The sequence below is a fragment of the Perca flavescens genome, chromosome 17, assembly GCF_004354835.1.
Source record: "Perca flavescens isolate YP-PL-M2 chromosome 17, PFLA_1.0, whole genome shotgun sequence".
In the NCBI taxonomy this organism is placed as follows: domain Eukaryota; kingdom Metazoa; phylum Chordata; class Actinopteri; order Perciformes; family Percidae; genus Perca; species Perca flavescens.
Window position 1 is genome coordinate 32,711,188 of NC_041347.1, and position 17,599 is coordinate 32,728,786.

Here is a 17,599-nt window from a genome sequence, read left to right on the forward strand (position 1 = left end):
CCACAGTATGAGAAACATCCCCAGAACATGATTTTTGCACCACCATGCGTTACTGTCTTCACAGGGTACTGTGGCTTGAATTCAGAGCATGGGGGTCATCGGACAAACTGTCTGTCCTTAGACCCAAAAAGAACAATTTTGCTCTCATCAGTCCACAGAATTCTCCTTTGGCAAATTTCAACTTATTCATTACTTCTCTTTTTGTTCAGCAATGGGACTTTGCGGGGGCTTCTAGCTGATAGCTTAGCTTCACATAGCCTTCTTCTGATCCTAACAGTACTCACAGGTAACCAAGTCTTCTTTGATGTTCCTGGAGCTGATGCTTGGTTGAGCCTTTGTCATTTTGGCTATTCTTCGATCCATTCGAATGGTAGTGGACCGTTTTTTCCCGTCGTTTGGGCTCTGGATGCCATTTCAAGGCATTTGAAATCATTTTGGCTGAGCAGCCTATCCTTTTCTGCACTGCTTTATACGTTCTCCCTCTCTCCAATTTATCAAAGTCCGCTGTTCCTCAGAGCAATGACTGGAACGATCCATTTTGCTGAGTATTTCAGTGTGAAATGCAACCAGCATGCACAACATTTGCTTCCTTCCTTCATTAAATATGGGCCATAATTGACGCCTGTGTCTTCACAGAATCAATCACCTCGCTAAGTGAACACAACACTGCTATTATTTTGAACATGCCCCTTTCAGTTCCACATTAAATTACACAGAATGAGCAGCATGCATGTCATGACTGTTGGCTCCGTTGGTTTTCTAACACTTACTAGTACATAATTTGCCATTTAGAAATATCACTTCTACCAAAAAATTTGATTTATGAGGTTAGTGATGTTGGACTGCTATTATTTTGAACACAACTGTAGGTATGTTGACAATAAGGCGGGTTTTCTGAGCAATTTCCAGAACACTGAGAAGTGCTCGCCAATGATAGCCTGGTGAGACCATCCTGATCTGGTGAGCTCCAGTTCTCCTCCCAGATCAGTCTGGCATCTGAGATAAAGAAAATTTGGAGCTGTTCGCCAAACGACCGACCAATCAGCGTTTGTTTTGAGGCGGGTTTAGGTGGTGATAGACAGATGGTTTATCCAATCAGCTAACCAGGATTTTCAGCTAACTGGCATCGTGTAGGGGGGACTCGCAATGTGTAGGGGGGACTCGCACCGCATAGGGGGACTTTCATTGGGTAAGGGGACTCACACCAAGAAGGGGGACTCGCACCGAGTACGGGGACTCACACCGAGGAGGGGGACTCACAATGTGTAGGAGGACTCGCACCGAGTAGGGGGACTCACAATGTGTAGGGGGACTCGCACCGAGTAAGGGGACTCGCACTGTGTAGGGGGACTCACACCGTGTAGGGGGACTCACTCACACCGTGTAGGGGGACTCGCACCGAGTAGGGGGACTCACTCACACCGCGTAGGGGGACTCACACCGCGTAGGGGGACTCACACCGCGTAGGGGGACTCACTCACACCGTGTAGGGGGACTCACTCACACCGTATAGGGGGACTCTCACCTATCTTGACAGGGTTGATTGACAGATGAGGAGGCGTGACTTTCTTCGTCTAGAAGCTTTATTGATAATAGTTTACATCTCACAATGCATTCCACAAACACGGCTCCCAGCTCGGAGCTTTTTAATCGTCACAATTGAAGTATGAAGTTTATCATTCACAATTATACTTGCATAACAAACAAATGCTCGAAAGGTTTCCCAAAAAGTCACATCAAGTTGCAACTCTATTAAGATATCGGCTCCACAGACAGTATGGTTATCTATTTTTCTTCTTTTAAATCCCATTTCATGTTTTTTTTTTTTACTTTTTAAACATTTTATCTGATGTGGATGAATGTAAACGGGTTTCTCTTCCAGAGTTTTCCATTACTAGACAGCTGCAAATGACATGGAAATAACAACTTTTTAATGTAATTTGTGTTTTATGTGTCTGGCGAAGGTTTTCTAGATGATTCTAGCTAAAGTTACTCAGAAGCGATGAAGTATTTAAAAGGTAGTACAAGCCCCAGCCCACCCCCCAGCCCCCCACCCCCTCCCTCGCTGCTTCGTCAGGATTCAATGACGTCGTTCACGTTCAAAATCCGTCCCGTCGAGGTGAAACCACGCAGCAGCTTACCGAAGAAACGAGCCCGAAGCTCCAGGGACACCACGCGGTTTCAGCTGAACAGTAAAATCACAAAATACTTCAAACTCAGAAATCATACTAAAAAAAATACAGATGAGTCGCTGCTCGCTGGCTCTCAAAAAACAGCAGATGAAGAAAATAAATGTTTGCCCACTTTGCTCGGTTTTGAAAAATTACGGAAAAAAAAAAAAAAAAAAATATATATATATATATAATGGAAAAACACCCAATCACCCACAAATGTGGGAGCTGTGTCAGCTCCTCCCACAATGCACTGGGTGTTGACTCGGCTGAACTTTCAACTTCTCCAGAAAATAAAGAAAAAAAAAACGTTGGAAAAAGGAATTCTGGACTGGAAAAGAAATGTTTTTATTATGTTTGACAAATGAAGTTAGAAGGGCTGCGTCCACGCCAGACCCCCTCCTCTCCTCCTCCAGCTTTTCCTTCATGTTTCCTCCCTCCCCCCACTAACACCCCCCCCCCACCCCTCCAAACACCTCCCCTCTCAGGACTTCCTGAATCCAAACTCGGACTTTCCGTTGCTTCACTCGGCTTTGCGTTTCATCCCAGGAACCTTCGCCTGGACCCTGCAGGGACAAGAGATCACCACATCCACTCATTAAATCATCCATTCATGAGGAAAGTCGGATATTTCACTAGCTAATTGAGTTTAGTTTATTTATGAAAGGGGACAGTGCTAATTAATAAAAAACATGATTTTCCATGAGTTAAAAAAGCCAGAATTAGCCAAAATGCTATTTTTCATCTGTAGTCCCCTGCCTTGAAGTTAAAAAAAAAAAAAAAAGGTTTATTTTTATTTATTTTTTTTTTTTTTTAAATACAAAGAGACAAAAACAGAAACCAACAAGACTCCAGCAGTTTTAATTCATATAGTTTTTAAAGTGCTTACTTCCCAACGATGTCTTTGACCTGGTTGTTGACCAGAGCCAGGTAGTGGTCGATCTGAGCCTGGAAACACACAAACACACAAACACACAAACACACAAACACACAAACACACAAACACAACGTCAGAGGAATCACACTCTTCACATGGGCGCCGCGCGCTACGCTCGGTACCGCTCACATTGTTTTGGGACGGTACCGATACCTGGAATTGGGTTCATGGTACCAAACAGTAAAAAAAAAAAAATGTTTTCGGAAGAGCGAGTGTGCGTGCATGTGTGGGTGTCTGTCTGTGTGGGTGTCTGTCTGTGTGTGTGTGTGTGTGTGTGTGTCTCTGTGTGTGTGTGTCTGTGTGTGTGTGTGTGTGTGTGTGTGTGTGTGTGTGTGTGTGTGTGTGTGTGTGTGTGTGTGTGTGTGTGTGTGTGTGTGTGTGTGTGTGTGTGTGTGTGTGTGTCTGTGTCTGTGTGTGTGTGTGTGTGTGTGTGTGTGTGTGTGTGTGTGTGTGTGTGTGTGTGTGTGTGTGTGTGTGTGTGTGTGTGTGTGTGTGTGTGTGTGTGTCTGTGTGTGTGTGTGTGTGTCTGTGTCTGCTCTCAGTCAACATGCAGAGGACCGATGATTTCACTTTTACGCGTTCTCAGGTACCAGAATTGGGCACCGTTTGATTTAACGTGAACCGGTCTCGGTAGTACCGACATAATTCAGCCGGTACCCAAAAAAGTACCGAGTTCGATACCCAACCCTAGCGCGCGCTCTACCAACTGGGCACCCCTGCTAAAGTTAGTTTGAGTATTACAAACAACAAAAATAATAAGTTTGAACAAATAAGAAGAAGTGTAAATAAATCAATTATAATGTGTAAATGATTACATAAGTAGGGATGTAGAGGATGGACGGAAACATTTCTAAAACTAAATAATATTTTATATAATATAATAAGATTGTTTGTTACCTGGTGTTTCTCGTAGACGATCGGGCAGCTGAAGGCTCCGACCAGAGCTGAAGAAAAGAAGAAAAAGAACTCATCAAGTGGATTCAAAACTACAAACTCCAACAGACTCCAAAAGACTTTTTAAGATCCGGCAGAAACCTACTGCTCAACTACAGATTTAAGTTCTTGTTCCCAGAAGAGGTCTGACAGCATGACTCTTGATTTCAACACCAGGTGGAGCCAAAGTTAACAAATGTCTTTAAACTGACAGAGTTACTACAGGGTGGGGGGGTAGAGAAAATACTTTGCACATCTATAACGTGAGATGGGAGCGTCTGAGGGGGATAAGTAAGAGATAAGAGTTGCAGAGAAACTCTGTTCACTCATGTTTAACTTGCATTTAATAGTAGGCCATGTTCCAGTACTAAACCATCATCTGGCACAATGAACAAAGGGAGTTTCTTTGCAACTTTTGAACACAAAAACCAGAACACATTAATGATAGTAGGTAGTCACTAAGACATCCATCCACATACACAGTTCATCCTAAGAAGTCACTGTTGCATGTTTAACGTTAAAACATTTATAAAATCGTACCGACGATTCGTTTTATAGCTAAGTTTTCTATGCACTAAAAGGGTTTGTATAAAAGTCTGTGGGCTTTTATTGTAGGCAACAGATTTCATAATATGCTGTATAGCCGCTTTCTGACCAGAGGGAATTTTTGCAGTTCCTAGAACCCTTTTTTTGTCCTGTTCCGACTGGACCAATTTGGGGATTATTAAGTTCCTCTGGCCACAGTTCCTGTAACTCTTTCAGCTCCTACTTCAGGGCAGGGTCTTTTTTTTTTTTTTTTTTTTTTTTTGCATAGTGGTGGTTAGATGGCTGTGATTATAATAACAAAAGGTCAGTTCATATGGCCACTTGGTGTGAATGCAAATGGAAAAACCGGTTTTGGTGGAGAGTAGTAAGTAGGTCTGTTTAGAAGTGGACTGTTTTCCTATAACTATGTTCCTGTAACTACATGGTCGGAAAGAGGCTTATGTAGCTGGGGGTCCCTGCTCCATCCCTCTCTCAGATAAGGGCTCCTTGGCTTAAACAAATGTTGAAGACTTTTGCTCTAAGCATGATGGGTAACGCATTCCTCACCCAGAATAATTAGAGTGAGGCCGTTGAACAAGGAGCCCACGTAGGTCAGGATCCACATCAACACGGCAAACTGAAGAAAGAGGAGAAAACAGAAATTTAACTTGGAGAATCTTGGGTGTATCCTGTAAAAAAACAAAGCATTAATCATGACTCATCACATTTCTGTTTTGGTTGCGTGTTCCCTGGTTGATTCCTGACTTAAAGCTCCGTCCGACCCGAGAAGGATCCTGAGATCTCCCAGCTTTTAAGAAGAGCCTTTGAAGTGATCGTTGCTGTCTATTTTACAGCAAGTCCTGCAACTTGGATGAAGCCCGGTTCAAAAGGGTTTTACAGAGGGAAGATTGGTTCTCTCTTTTTAATCGCTCCATAAATCAAAAAATACTGGTCAACATGTTTTTAGGAATAAAATGGGTGATTATCTGAACAAAGCCCTGCTGTGTAAAAAGTGTGAGAATACAGAGAGGAATGAAAGAGTAAAGTTTGGTGTGCGAGTGCTGCTGAAGTGGAGATTTCTGGCTCAGAGTCAGAGAACAAACTGATTGTAAAAGTCAGACATTTAGAGGAAACTACAGGTGAACAGAGACAGATATGAACATGAACCATGACCAGGTTATTACTGACATTAAAAGATAAATATTTGCTGTCTTACAGGTTTTCTAAAACCTGGTTTAAATATCCAAATGAGGCCTTATCTGATGCTAACTTTGAGTGAATTTAGGAGAACTCTGCAGACCCAAGTAGACAGAGTAGTGTAGTTAAATGAATGTTTTCTGAAAGAAGGCACGTTGTGGAAGATAAAAGAGCCCAAAATGTCTAACCTGAGCAGAGCACAGTGGAGGGAGACTTAGACCCTGAAGCTGATTTGATATGAACGTTAACAGAGCTGTAGTCTAACGTGGAGCTCATGTTAATGATGAACATGGAAACAGCCCGGAGCTTTGAGCCAACATGGCCGCCAGCGTAAACACCCAGCGCAGTTACATTTCTGACCGGAGGCTTGGGACAGTTCAACGAGCTGCTGGTGCAACAGGAAACTAATCAGGGGCAGAAGAATATAGAAGAATATCCCAGGATGCATCAAGCCACATGTACTTTTAACGCCCAGAGAAAGGAACGCTAGAGGGCCGGCTGGAGATCGTGGTTTCTATGATCCTGGAGGTCCTCAGGGTCACATTTGACCCACTTTCAAAAAGTTTCTATATCGGAAATTTGGGTTTCTTTCATCCAACTGTTAAAGAAAATAACGTGGATGGTTCCGTACAACGCTCTGCATAAGTAAAATAAATGATCAGTTCACTACTTTCATTGAATTTGGGTGTTTTATTTCGGTGCTTTTTCTTGTATGTTAAACAGAAAAGCTATAAATAAAATATATTTAAAAAAACAGCTGTACGCTCTTAATGGAGTCCTCACGTTACGTGACGCTCGGTGCTAAACAGTAGGCGGAGCATTTCTCGTGCAGGTGAGAGTATCAAAACGCCTTTACACTGTGTTCATAAAAATAGAAATATCTTAAAAAAAAAAAAAAAAAAAAAAAAAAATGCACAGAGTTCAAATAACTTCTGGAGTGTTGAGATATTTTTTAACCCTTTTGTTGTCTTCGGGTCGAATTTGACCCGTTTCAAAAAAGTTTTTAATTTCAGAAATATGGGTTTCTTTGAACCAAATTGCCCAAAAACAACATGGATGTACGTTGTATGGAAGCCATGCAACATTTACAACCAAAATAATGATTATTTTTGGGTATTTTATTCAATTTACTTAATTTAAAATGGTTTCAAAACGGTATCCTGACTAAACTGACAGTCTGTGATCCCCTCAACATCCTCTGATCTTAACTCAGAAAACTCCACAAATAATTTATAATGTCTGCTTTTTTTAACAAGAAAAATTGCTATAATGTCATATAAGTTAGGTTTATTGACCATACATTTAAAAAAAAAAAAAAAAAAAAAAAAAAAAAAAAAGTGTTGAAAAAAGTTAATTTTAAATTTTAAGCCACTGGGAACACAAGTTCATGGTTGACGGGAAGACAACACAAGGTTAAAGATAATTTTTTAAGCATTTTATGGCCTTTAAAATCTACATGATAGCTAGAAGACAGGAAAGGAGAGAGATTAAGGAGGGAAGACATGCAGCAAAGTGCAACAGGTCGGATTCGAACCCGGGCTGCTGCCAAGGACTCAGCCTACATGGGTGAGCTAGATGTAATGTAGATGCTAACGTTGAGATATTTTGTACATGTTTCTACATTTAGACATTTTTGGATCAATATGTTTCGGGTCTTTATTTAGTAGAATTCGTTGAAAACACGTGTCCCATTTTTGACACAGTTTTAATACTTTTATTAATTATTACAGCTGATTGACTTACATAACCTCTGAGCTCAGGTTGTACTGATTTTAGAGATATGAAATATTTGAAGATACTCCAAGAAATGACATCACAAAAAGCAAAAAAATACCAATGAAGGCAGTTGGAGGAGTTTAAAGGGTTAATCTCAGACTTTTAAATAAAAAACATTCCTGAGGCTCAAGCTGGCTCCTGATTTGATTAAAAGAATCAGACTTTTTGACCCTGTAAGGGAAGTTCTCCTGCGCAGTGTTATTCTCAGGTCTCTGTATTTGGTGCGAGGGTTGGAGGTGACAACAGCCCTCCGACAGCTGCAGAGCTCTGAAAGCTCAGCCGTTACAGACGCACGTTAACCCAGCACCCGAGGGTGCTACCGATTAACACAGCCAGGGGTACTTCACATGTTGCTGGGGGGAGATTGTGGAGCAGCTCAACTAATTTATGAATGATTACATGATTTCAATTAAAGAATATATCATCTGTAACAACGCCTGAACATGTTGCAGTATGTAAAAGGGCTTAAAAAAAACGAGTGAGCAAGTTTATAGTATATACACACACACACACAGAGAGACACACACACACAGACACACACACACACAGACAGAGACACACACAGAGAGAGAGAGAGAGAGAGAGAGAGAGAGAGAGAGACACACACACACACACACACACACACACACACACACACACACACACACAGAGAGAGAGAGACACACACAGAAGTTCAAACAGGTAGCTGAAAGTAATGAATAAGTAGTAGAAATAAGTATCTTCACTTCCAAGTAGTCTTAGGAGTATTAATGCCCAAACCAACCTTAATATTGACCGTATACTTCAACTGCTATAGATGTTTTTAGGAGTCTTTAATTTTTTCAGCCATTAAATACATCTTTAAATACGGCATATGCATTTAAATTAGAAATGTCCTGACACCTTTCCCGTTATCGATTCCCGATCAGATACCAGTGTGTTAAAAGTCTAAGTTTTTAAGTTGGTAAAGAAATAGTAGTGTTTTAAGTTGTAATTGTATTTAAGTACCTGGCTACGAAGACACCTACATTTACCCGCGGGGATACTAACTAACCAACTAAAAATGCATAATGTTATCATGTTTTAACAGCTGTATACTACTATCCCTGTATGGATGGGATATGATCTCTTTGAACGCCACAGAACTTTCTTTCATCATCCAGTTTGACAGTCAGTCATTAACGGAAAAAGATCATGGATAAACTACTTTATAGTAGATTTTCTTCGGGGATAAATTACATATCTGATCGGTGCATAAACTCCAGTAATCTCCGATACCAGCATTTAAGGCAGAATCTGAGGCTTTTCTGATGGTATCGGAACAACTCTGATCTCAATATTGACAACAGTTTCAGGGTCCAGGTAGTGTGAAGTGTAGGGCCGATCCCTCTTAGCCGATTAGTCGACTAATCGGTCGTTTTGGTCTTAGTCAGCTTAGATCTCTTTAGTCCATTAGTCATGTTTGATGCTTTTTTTTCATGCTGAATGACTTATTTCCAGGAAACGTACGAGCAGTACAGCAGTTCAGTCGAGCACATCCCTAGTGAAGTGGACTCTCACCTTGATGGAGTCGACCAGGTCCTCGACCAGGAACAGGCGCCTTAAGTCCCCGATGGTCTTGTTGATTTTGGCGAGAGCCAAGTCGCTGTACTTGTGGACCATGTCCTCGGGCAGCGCCACCTCGTGGTCCAGGTACTGCCTGAGAGAGGGAGCAGAGCAGCGGGTTAAAGACAGCCAGGAGGAGGCTTAGGGTGCAGGGTTTACCCCAGCTTTGTGGGAGACTTGAGCATAGGGCTGTGCAATTAATCAAAATGTAATTATCATGATTTTGGCTCCCAATGATCACAAAAACAGAATAATCGGGAAAAACAATTACTTAGCTCATTACGTTTTGGGAGGAAACTCTTATTTTCTCTTGTGTGTTGTGAATGAAAAAATTAAGTTTAAATAGGAAAAGTGCATAATGTTTTCACAGCTGTATGTGTTTTTTTTAATGTTGATTTATTTAACTTTTCCCAGTTTTTTTAAAGTTCAATAATTGCAACATCTTTCCAGACGTCAACGAGCAATCGTGTTAAATTATTGTGATTTCAACAATGACCAAAATAATCGTGATTATATTTTTTTCCATAATCGAGCAGCCCTACTTGAGCATGATTTATGCTTCTGTGTTAAAATCAACGCCGTGGCTACATACGTAGGTACGTGGCCATACCGACCCTACGCGTGTAGCCTGACGTCACCTATCGAAAAATGGAACTACGCGTCACTCGGCCCAGACTCATCTCCTGGTTCTCCTTCTCCATCAACATGAGATCAAGGAGAAGGTTAACTTCTCCTGCTCCAGATCTCCCACCAGGTTCAGAAAGAACAGGGGACACACACACACACACACACACTGGAGACACAGATGCGCACACACACACACAAAGAACAGGGGAGACTCTTTGGTTCTCTCACTACTAGGGGTGGGAATCACCAGAGGCCTCACAATACGATATTATCCCGATACTTATGTCACGATACGATATTATTGCGATTTTAAAGATATTGCAATAGTCTGCGATATATTGCAATATATTACCTTTTTTCCAACTTCAGATTTTTCCCAATTTCAAATGATGTCCCGAAAGGACAATTTTGTCAACATCTGTTGTATCTAAAAATATACATTTCTTGGTTTGTTCATCACACTTCAGTTTTATTGGTGCAAAATGTGATCGTCAAGCAGACAAACTGACCAACACATAGATCATAAAAGATCGATACTTGGCGTCTGTGTATCGATACAGTATTGCCACGAAAAATATCGCGATACTATGCTGTATCGATTTTTTCCCCCACCCCTAGTCACTACTCACTCTAATCGAAGATAATCACCATCACTCTCTCACTCACTCTACCACACACACACACAGAAAAACACACACACACACACACACACACACACACACACACACACACACACACACACACACACACACACACACACACTAGAGCCCGACCTATATAGCGGTGGGCCGATATAGCGGTGGGCCGATATTAGGCATTTTCCACTATCGGTATCAACATTTATAACGGGCGATCAATTTTAAGCTTTAATGCAGCTCTCTTTCCTCACACTGGAGCTTTTAAAATCTGTAAAATCCGTAGAATCAGCTCGTATTTTGACTCTCGGAGTTCCTGCAGCTTATGTTAATCTGAGCTAATTGGCCTCTTAACGTGCTTGTGAGATCAGTGTGCAGACCGGCCGCTGAAAAAACACAACACAACAGTAAGAAGGTTTTGAAAAAGAGCCAGGAGGGAGGATGAACCAACGAATGAACGAGAGGCGGAAGCAGCAGAGTACAACGGCCGCTCTCTTTACAGCAGCTTCTCTAAGCGCCAGACATACCGGGAAATAAGAATCACAGAGAGAGACACACGTGTTGACTTTATAGACATGCTTTTATTTAAGAGACAAGTCAAATATCTGAGAATGTATTATTGCATGTGTCACATAGTCCTCTCATTTACAGTTTTGGTCCACATGAAGCTCTAAAAACGTCGGCAAAAAAAGTCCCTTAGCCATCATTTAAATAAGCGCCGAAAAAGGTCGAAAAAAGCCACAATAACATTGAGAAAAAAAACGAATACAAAAAAACACCTAAAACAGTCGGGAAAAGTGGCAAAAACATTGAAAAAATGTCAGAAAAGAACAAAAGAAATCTGCTAAAAGAGTTGGGAAAAGTGGCAAAAATGTCGGAAAAAAGCGTTGCAAAAAATTACTAAAATTGATTGGTTATTTTGGTCGGAGCAAAGTCTGCGAGGGGCCCGATTTGGCCCGCGGGCCTCGAGTTTGACACGTGCTTTACAGGACCGCTTCGAATACACAAAAGTAATAGGAATTACTGGAATTGTTGGGTCTTTGTAAATTCTAGAGTGTGGTCTAGACCTACTCTATCTGTAAAGTGTCTCGAGATAACTCTTGTTATGAATGGATACTATAAATAAAACTGAATTGAAGTATTTTTTATATGTTTCTATGTGAGGTAGTTGCTTCTAGTCTTGATTCTCTCCAAGTTCAAATATTTTAAAAATGGAGAAATGTAGCGCCAACTGCACGGCCATGTAACGGAAAAATCTGTGTGGGTTTTAAACCTGAGAAAAGAAGTATTTACCGAGTAACGTTATCTGCATTTAAAACATTTTTTGTGAAGCGTGTTTGTACTCTAATAAGATAAAATGAATAAAATGCATGTTGCATTTAGGAGCTCTTCTGCTAGGAGACAAAAAAATAGAAACTAAAGTAAAATTCGAAGCCACACGAGATATTTATTCATGATGTTAAAGCATTTATTTATTTACCCTACAAAAAGGACACACCAGACTGCCTGCAGCACAGACCGATAATCAGGATTAATCAGGTCACTGGTTCCTGTGATGCCATTGGCCGAGTTTAATTCCCGATGAAACCAGACTGCTTTAAAGATTATTTTTTTTGGGGGGGGGGGCTTTTCCCTTTATTTGTGGTGACAGTGGACAGACAGGAAAGGTGGGAGAGAGAGAGGGGGGGGGTTCATAACTTTTGCTGATTCATAACTTTATACCTTTTAGGCGCGAGCAATAAATTCCCAAATGTCCAGTGTTTTTCTATACAAAGACAAGTTATTTCTTTGCGCTTACAATCAACTAAGTGGATCCCAATATGTGACTATTTGTTCCTTGGGTAGTGGGCAGTGTTTTTTCTGGCTCAAAAATGGGCCATATTAAGCATCCGGTCTGGGAGTCTCTCCTCAGGACATTGTGAGCGTCAAAGACTTCATTTCTTGTATACTGATATTATATAATTTATGATGAAAATGTCCTATATGTGAAGGAAAACACAAAATTCAAAATGTAAAAAGGAAAATGAGTTGACTGCTGGATGTTTTGGTGCTTGCGATTTTCCTCTGGGGCTGGCTGCAAAGCTCTCTCTATGCAGGAAAAAAAACCTGGTAGGTATTCCAAAAAAGATAAGATGTAACTTTTGGAGAAACTCAACCCTGAGTCACACAGCGGTGCAGAGTCGTGTGTGCGTGGATCAGACTTGTCGGTGTGTTTTTGAGGCGCTGTGAGAGTCCCGTACAGGAAACACCGCTGCCTCTATCTCTGCCACAAGAACATTTTAAAACGCCAAACAAGCTCTGAACTGGCTGGGAACAACTGACTGTCTCCTCAGTCCCTCTGTACCCGGCTCACAGTCACCTCTCCTCGGGTAACTGAACCACTAACCACCTCTGAGCTGATGGAGCAACACGACCGGCAGCTCGCGGTGCTCTTGCGAGGTGTCAGGTGGCGTCTCCACAGAGGCCGGCTTTACTTGAGTTGTTTCTAAAGTTCATTTTGTTGCTTTTAAGAAAGAAATAACGGATTTTTCGGCAGTTTAGGCTGGTCACCTTCTCAGTTCCTCTCCGTCATTTTTTACCGTTTGTTACTACGAAGGAACTTGCTACAGTGGTGCTACAGTCACGAGACCATGGGATGTTAACGCACGTTACTCAGCAACAGGTGAAAATATGGGCGAGGTTGCGTGACTAAAGTTAAAATTAATTGAACTTCGAAGGCGATGAATGACAAGCGAATTGCCTATATGTCTAGTACTCCCTCTACTTCTACTACCTTTGGACACAATGCCTTCCGCTTTGCAGCAGTACATGATTGGAACAAACTACAAAATACTCTGAAACTTACATCTCTGATCCCAATTTCCACCTTTAAGCTTAATCTTCAAAACATAGTCGATTCCTGTTCCTGCTGATAAACATGAATCATATTTATACACATATACTTAAGCATTTTATTTTTTCTCTTTGCTGTCTACTTTTATTTTTTTTATTTGCTTGTTCTGTGTGTTATTTGTATGACATGTATATGTTTAGTTGTAGAGTACGTTTTCATTTATTTCTGTAGCCTCTTGGCCAGGTCATGTTTGTAAATGAGAAGTTGTTCTCAAACAGTTTACCTGGATAAGTATAGGTTAAATAAAAAAGTATGTGTGAAAACAGCTTTATCTCGCACATCTGTTTTTTTGTGTGGAATATATAGCATCATTTTGTCATTCAGGGGAGGGGGAGGGTGTCGTTTTGGGTGGGCGCTGCCCCAAATAAATGGTAGGGAAAACACTGCCTCCATACTACTACTTACAAGATAAAATACGAGTTTCCTTGCTAAACGTACACATGCGAATCAATCGTTTTTGTCGATTCTGTTTTTGTGATCGTTAGAGCCAACATTTTGATTAACTGCACGGACCAAGTCTTTCTCTTTGGGGACTCACTTGAACGGATGGCCCTCATCTGACTTCTGGATGGCCTGCAGGATGCCTTTGTATATCCTGAAGCAGATGGTGACGGAGAGCAGAGCCAGGCCGATGTAGGAGCAGACGCTGACGATGCTGCACACCGTCAGGGAAAGGAGCAGCAGCAGGCCGGCGCCGAACACCACGCCCGTGGTCTTTACATCACGCCAGTAGAGGAGATCCACCACTGCCGGAGAAAGGAGGGAAGGTTAGTGTCGAGGATCCAGGATGTTTATGTCAGCATGTGTGCAGCATTTATGAGTCAAAAGACATCCAAAGCAACACATTTTTAAGTCAAGGTATCCGGTCGGGCTGGATCCGAATATTCATTCGATGAAATTTGCATAACCAGAGGGTGTTTTTCAAACTTAAATGAGTGAATTTCACACCTCCGTCTGTCTCTAATTCACACCATGAGATCAGAAATCATGAGATCGCCGTGGGACACGACGGAGACACAGGGAAGATAAAACTCTAGCGTTGATTTGTTTCGACTCATTAAATGAACCAGCGTTACGTTAAAGTGTCTGTTTCTGCCTTCGCTGAGCCGACAGTTAAAGCCAGAGCCACATTTTCTGCTTTGGGCGTTTGTCTGGTTGGTGCATGTGATGCGTATCTCTAAGTTTGTGCGTCTGTGTTGCAGCTCTGCTGAAAGTCAAAAGGTCACACACACACACAAACACACACACACACACACACACACACACACACACAGTTCCCTACACACGGAAACCATTCCCTATCACGGAAATAGTTCTCTTTGTAGTGTGTTCTCCATTTGGTAGTGGTCTTCAAATTATCAGCGGTTCATTTCATTCACTTGAATGAATCAATAATTAAAACCGGCCAGTGCAACCCAACACAAATATCTCATAATAATAAAGACATTAGCATCATAAGTTGATGCAAAAAAGGCACAAATTCTTGCAGAAAATTGACAAGAATGCAGGAAATTAAGTGTTTGATATGCTCAAAAGTTACGCCCTTGCCCACAATGCACAGCTAATTTGAATGTAGCCTACATACAATGTTCCCTACATTTTACTCCTGTATCCCATAATGCAACGCGATCGTGTTTTCCCGGAGGAGAAGAAGAAGAAGAAGTAACCGCGGATGCAACTACCCGATGTGAGTCGAGTGCAGATGTGAGTTGCGCGTGTGTCACTTTGCGACAGAATAATGAGATAGGTCCATTACATAGCAGTCATTTATTATTTAGCGCAAGGCATCACATTTTCACGGCGTGATCCCTGATCAGTTCTAGATTAGAGGCTGAAGTAGTCTACAAGAACCTGCTAACCAGAGACTTTTGTAATGTCTGAAGTGGTCTACAAGAACCTAACCAGAGACTTTTGTAATGTCTGAAGTGGTCTACAAGAACCTAACCAGAGACTTCTGTAACATCAATACAGTAAAAATGGACCTACATAAAGTTGGTTCACTGCTGACTACGAGTTAGCAATCAAACCCAGCAAAGGCTGTCACCTGAATGGCGTTTTGAGCTAAAGTTAGCAATCAAACAATCATAGATAGCTACAACGTTTTTGAAATGATTTCCCATCTTCTGTTATTGTTTGTAATGAGCAAAGTTTATTATTTTTGGGATTTCACAATGCAGCAGGAGCCGGATCCCTAGCCGGATCCCTAGCCATAAACCGTTTAAATCTGCACCCGACTCACATCAGGCTAGAGATGTTCCGATACCGATACCAGTATCGGCTCAGATACTGCCTAAAACGCTGGTATCGGGAAGTACTGGAGTTAATGCACCGATCCAATACCACGTAATAAAGCCCTGAAGAAAATCTACGTTAAAGTAGTTTATTTAGGTTCTTTTTCCGTTATAACTGACTGTCAAACTGGAGAATAAAAGAAAGTTTTGGGGCATTCATTGTTTGTGTTTGTTCATGTTTCACAAAGAGTTTAACCTGAGCCAGACAGACAACAGAGATAGAAATCATATCACATCCATACAGGGATAGTAGTATACAGCTGTAAAAACATAATAAAATATATGACACACTGGTATCGGATTGGTACTCGGTATCGGCCGATACGCAAGTTCAGGTATCGGAATCGGGAAGCAAAAAAGTGGTACCGGGCCATCTGTACATCAGGCAGTGACAGCGGAAACTGAAAAGGAAAATGGAACTGGCTTTGGTTTCTAAACACTAGAAATGTAATATGCAACCTCTGTAATACATAACCTCTGCTCTCCCCCTGTGTAGTCGGTCCCCCGGTTTGTTTCAGGGATGTACTATAAGTCTTTTAGTTTGGGTCTGTTTACACGATGCCTCCGTCACAAACACTACCGGCACAGCCTTAGATGACGGATACGGGCTGCCGATTTTCTTGAGCCGATATTTGGAGCCGATGCTGCTTTTGCTCCCTCAATTTACATCATAAAAATGTAAAACCCCGCCACACTGGATCTGTTTTGGGAATCTGCTCTGCCATTTCTTTAAAAATAATGAACAAAAACGCATATCAGTGTCACTTCTGCAATCATCTTACATTCATATCACCCAAATGTGTACAGTGTTCATCATATGGACGGGTGCAGCGTCTCCAGCAAGACAGAACTGCCCGTGGACGCCTGTCTGTAAATTATGCCGAGAAAAAACTATCGGCGAACGCAGCAGTAAAATCGCAAATATCGGCCCGATATATCGGCCGGCCGATAAAATCGGTCCATCGCTAATAAGGAGTGAGTGAATGAGGGAACGGTTTCAAAACACAACTCCTCTCATCCCTCGCTGCAGCTTCTGACTCACAAACTCCCTCATCTCTGCGCCTTCTGGACTTCCTTTTTTTACTTCCACCCCGATGCCACAATAGCTTTCCATGTGATGTAACACCAGCTCCCTGCCGGCCATATTGGAGGTCATCGGCTTTGACTCGCACGATTTTATTACAGTCAAAAAGTCCACCGCCAGCTCACAGCTGATGTTATCAAAGATTTCAATCAGTAGATAAACACTGAGGTCTCCAGTTTTCTTTTTTTTTTTAAGTGAAGAACAAAGTGGACGATAACAACAGAGGGCTAGGAACGACAATGTTGTATCACGGAGAAAAATAAACTTCAGAAACGTGATCACAAGTTTCGAAAGAATCACAACTTCTGAGACTTTTGAGAGACTTCCATAATTTAAAAATGTGCATGTATCAGCAGTGGAGGAAAGAGACCCGTCTTTACTGAACAGCAAAGCTCCGGTAGGGCAATGCAATTAATTGAATTACAATTTTGGCTCCAAACTAGGGCTGCTCGATTATGGCAAAAAATATTATGATTATTTTGGTCAATAGTGAAATCACTATAATTTAACACGATTACTCGTTGACTTCTGGGAAGATTTTGCAATTATTGAACTTAAAAAAACTGTGGAAGAAGTCAAATAAATCAGCAGTAAAAAACACATACAACTGTGAAATTTGCCTCAATACTTTTGCTATTTAAAACTATTTTTTTTCCATTCAGAACACGAGAAAATAAGAGTTTACTTGCAAAACATGAGCTGAATAATTGTTTCTCAATTCCGTTTTTGTGATCATTGGGAGCCAAAATCTTAATCACGATTACATCGATTAATTGCACAGCCCTACTCCAAACGATCAGCAAAATAGTAGGGCTGTGCTTGATTGAAGAAATTCTTAGTCGACTAAGGCTCATTAAATCTTATCGACTAATCGATTAGTCGATTTATTCGACAGATCTGTAAATCTGAGTTTCTCCACAAAGAGTCACGCAAAAGCACCACTTTA

The 17,599-nt window shown here is 41.4% G+C and overlaps 1 protein-coding gene across 10 annotated transcripts in view; it reads right to left on the minus strand.

Annotated features, from left to right (window-relative positions):
• Positions 1-2,693: 2,693 nt before the first annotated feature.
• Positions 2,694-17,599, minus strand: part of rtn4a (reticulon 4a) — a 50,607-nt gene continuing 35,701 nt past the window's right edge. For all 10 annotated transcript variants that reach the window (XM_028602827.1, XM_028602826.1, XM_028602828.1 and 7 more), the window contains 6 exons: positions 13,817-14,024; positions 9,079-9,217; positions 5,134-5,203; positions 4,006-4,052; positions 3,061-3,119; positions 2,694-2,737 (listed from right to left, as the gene is read on the minus strand). In XM_028602827.1, coding sequence (XP_028458628.1) covers positions 2,695-2,737; positions 3,061-3,119; positions 4,006-4,052; positions 5,134-5,203; positions 9,079-9,217; positions 13,817-14,024 — 566 coding nt within the window. In that variant the 3' untranslated portion in view covers position 2,694. The remainder of the gene's footprint in view (positions 2,738-3,060; positions 3,120-4,005; positions 4,053-5,133; positions 5,204-9,078; positions 9,218-13,816; positions 14,025-17,599) is intronic.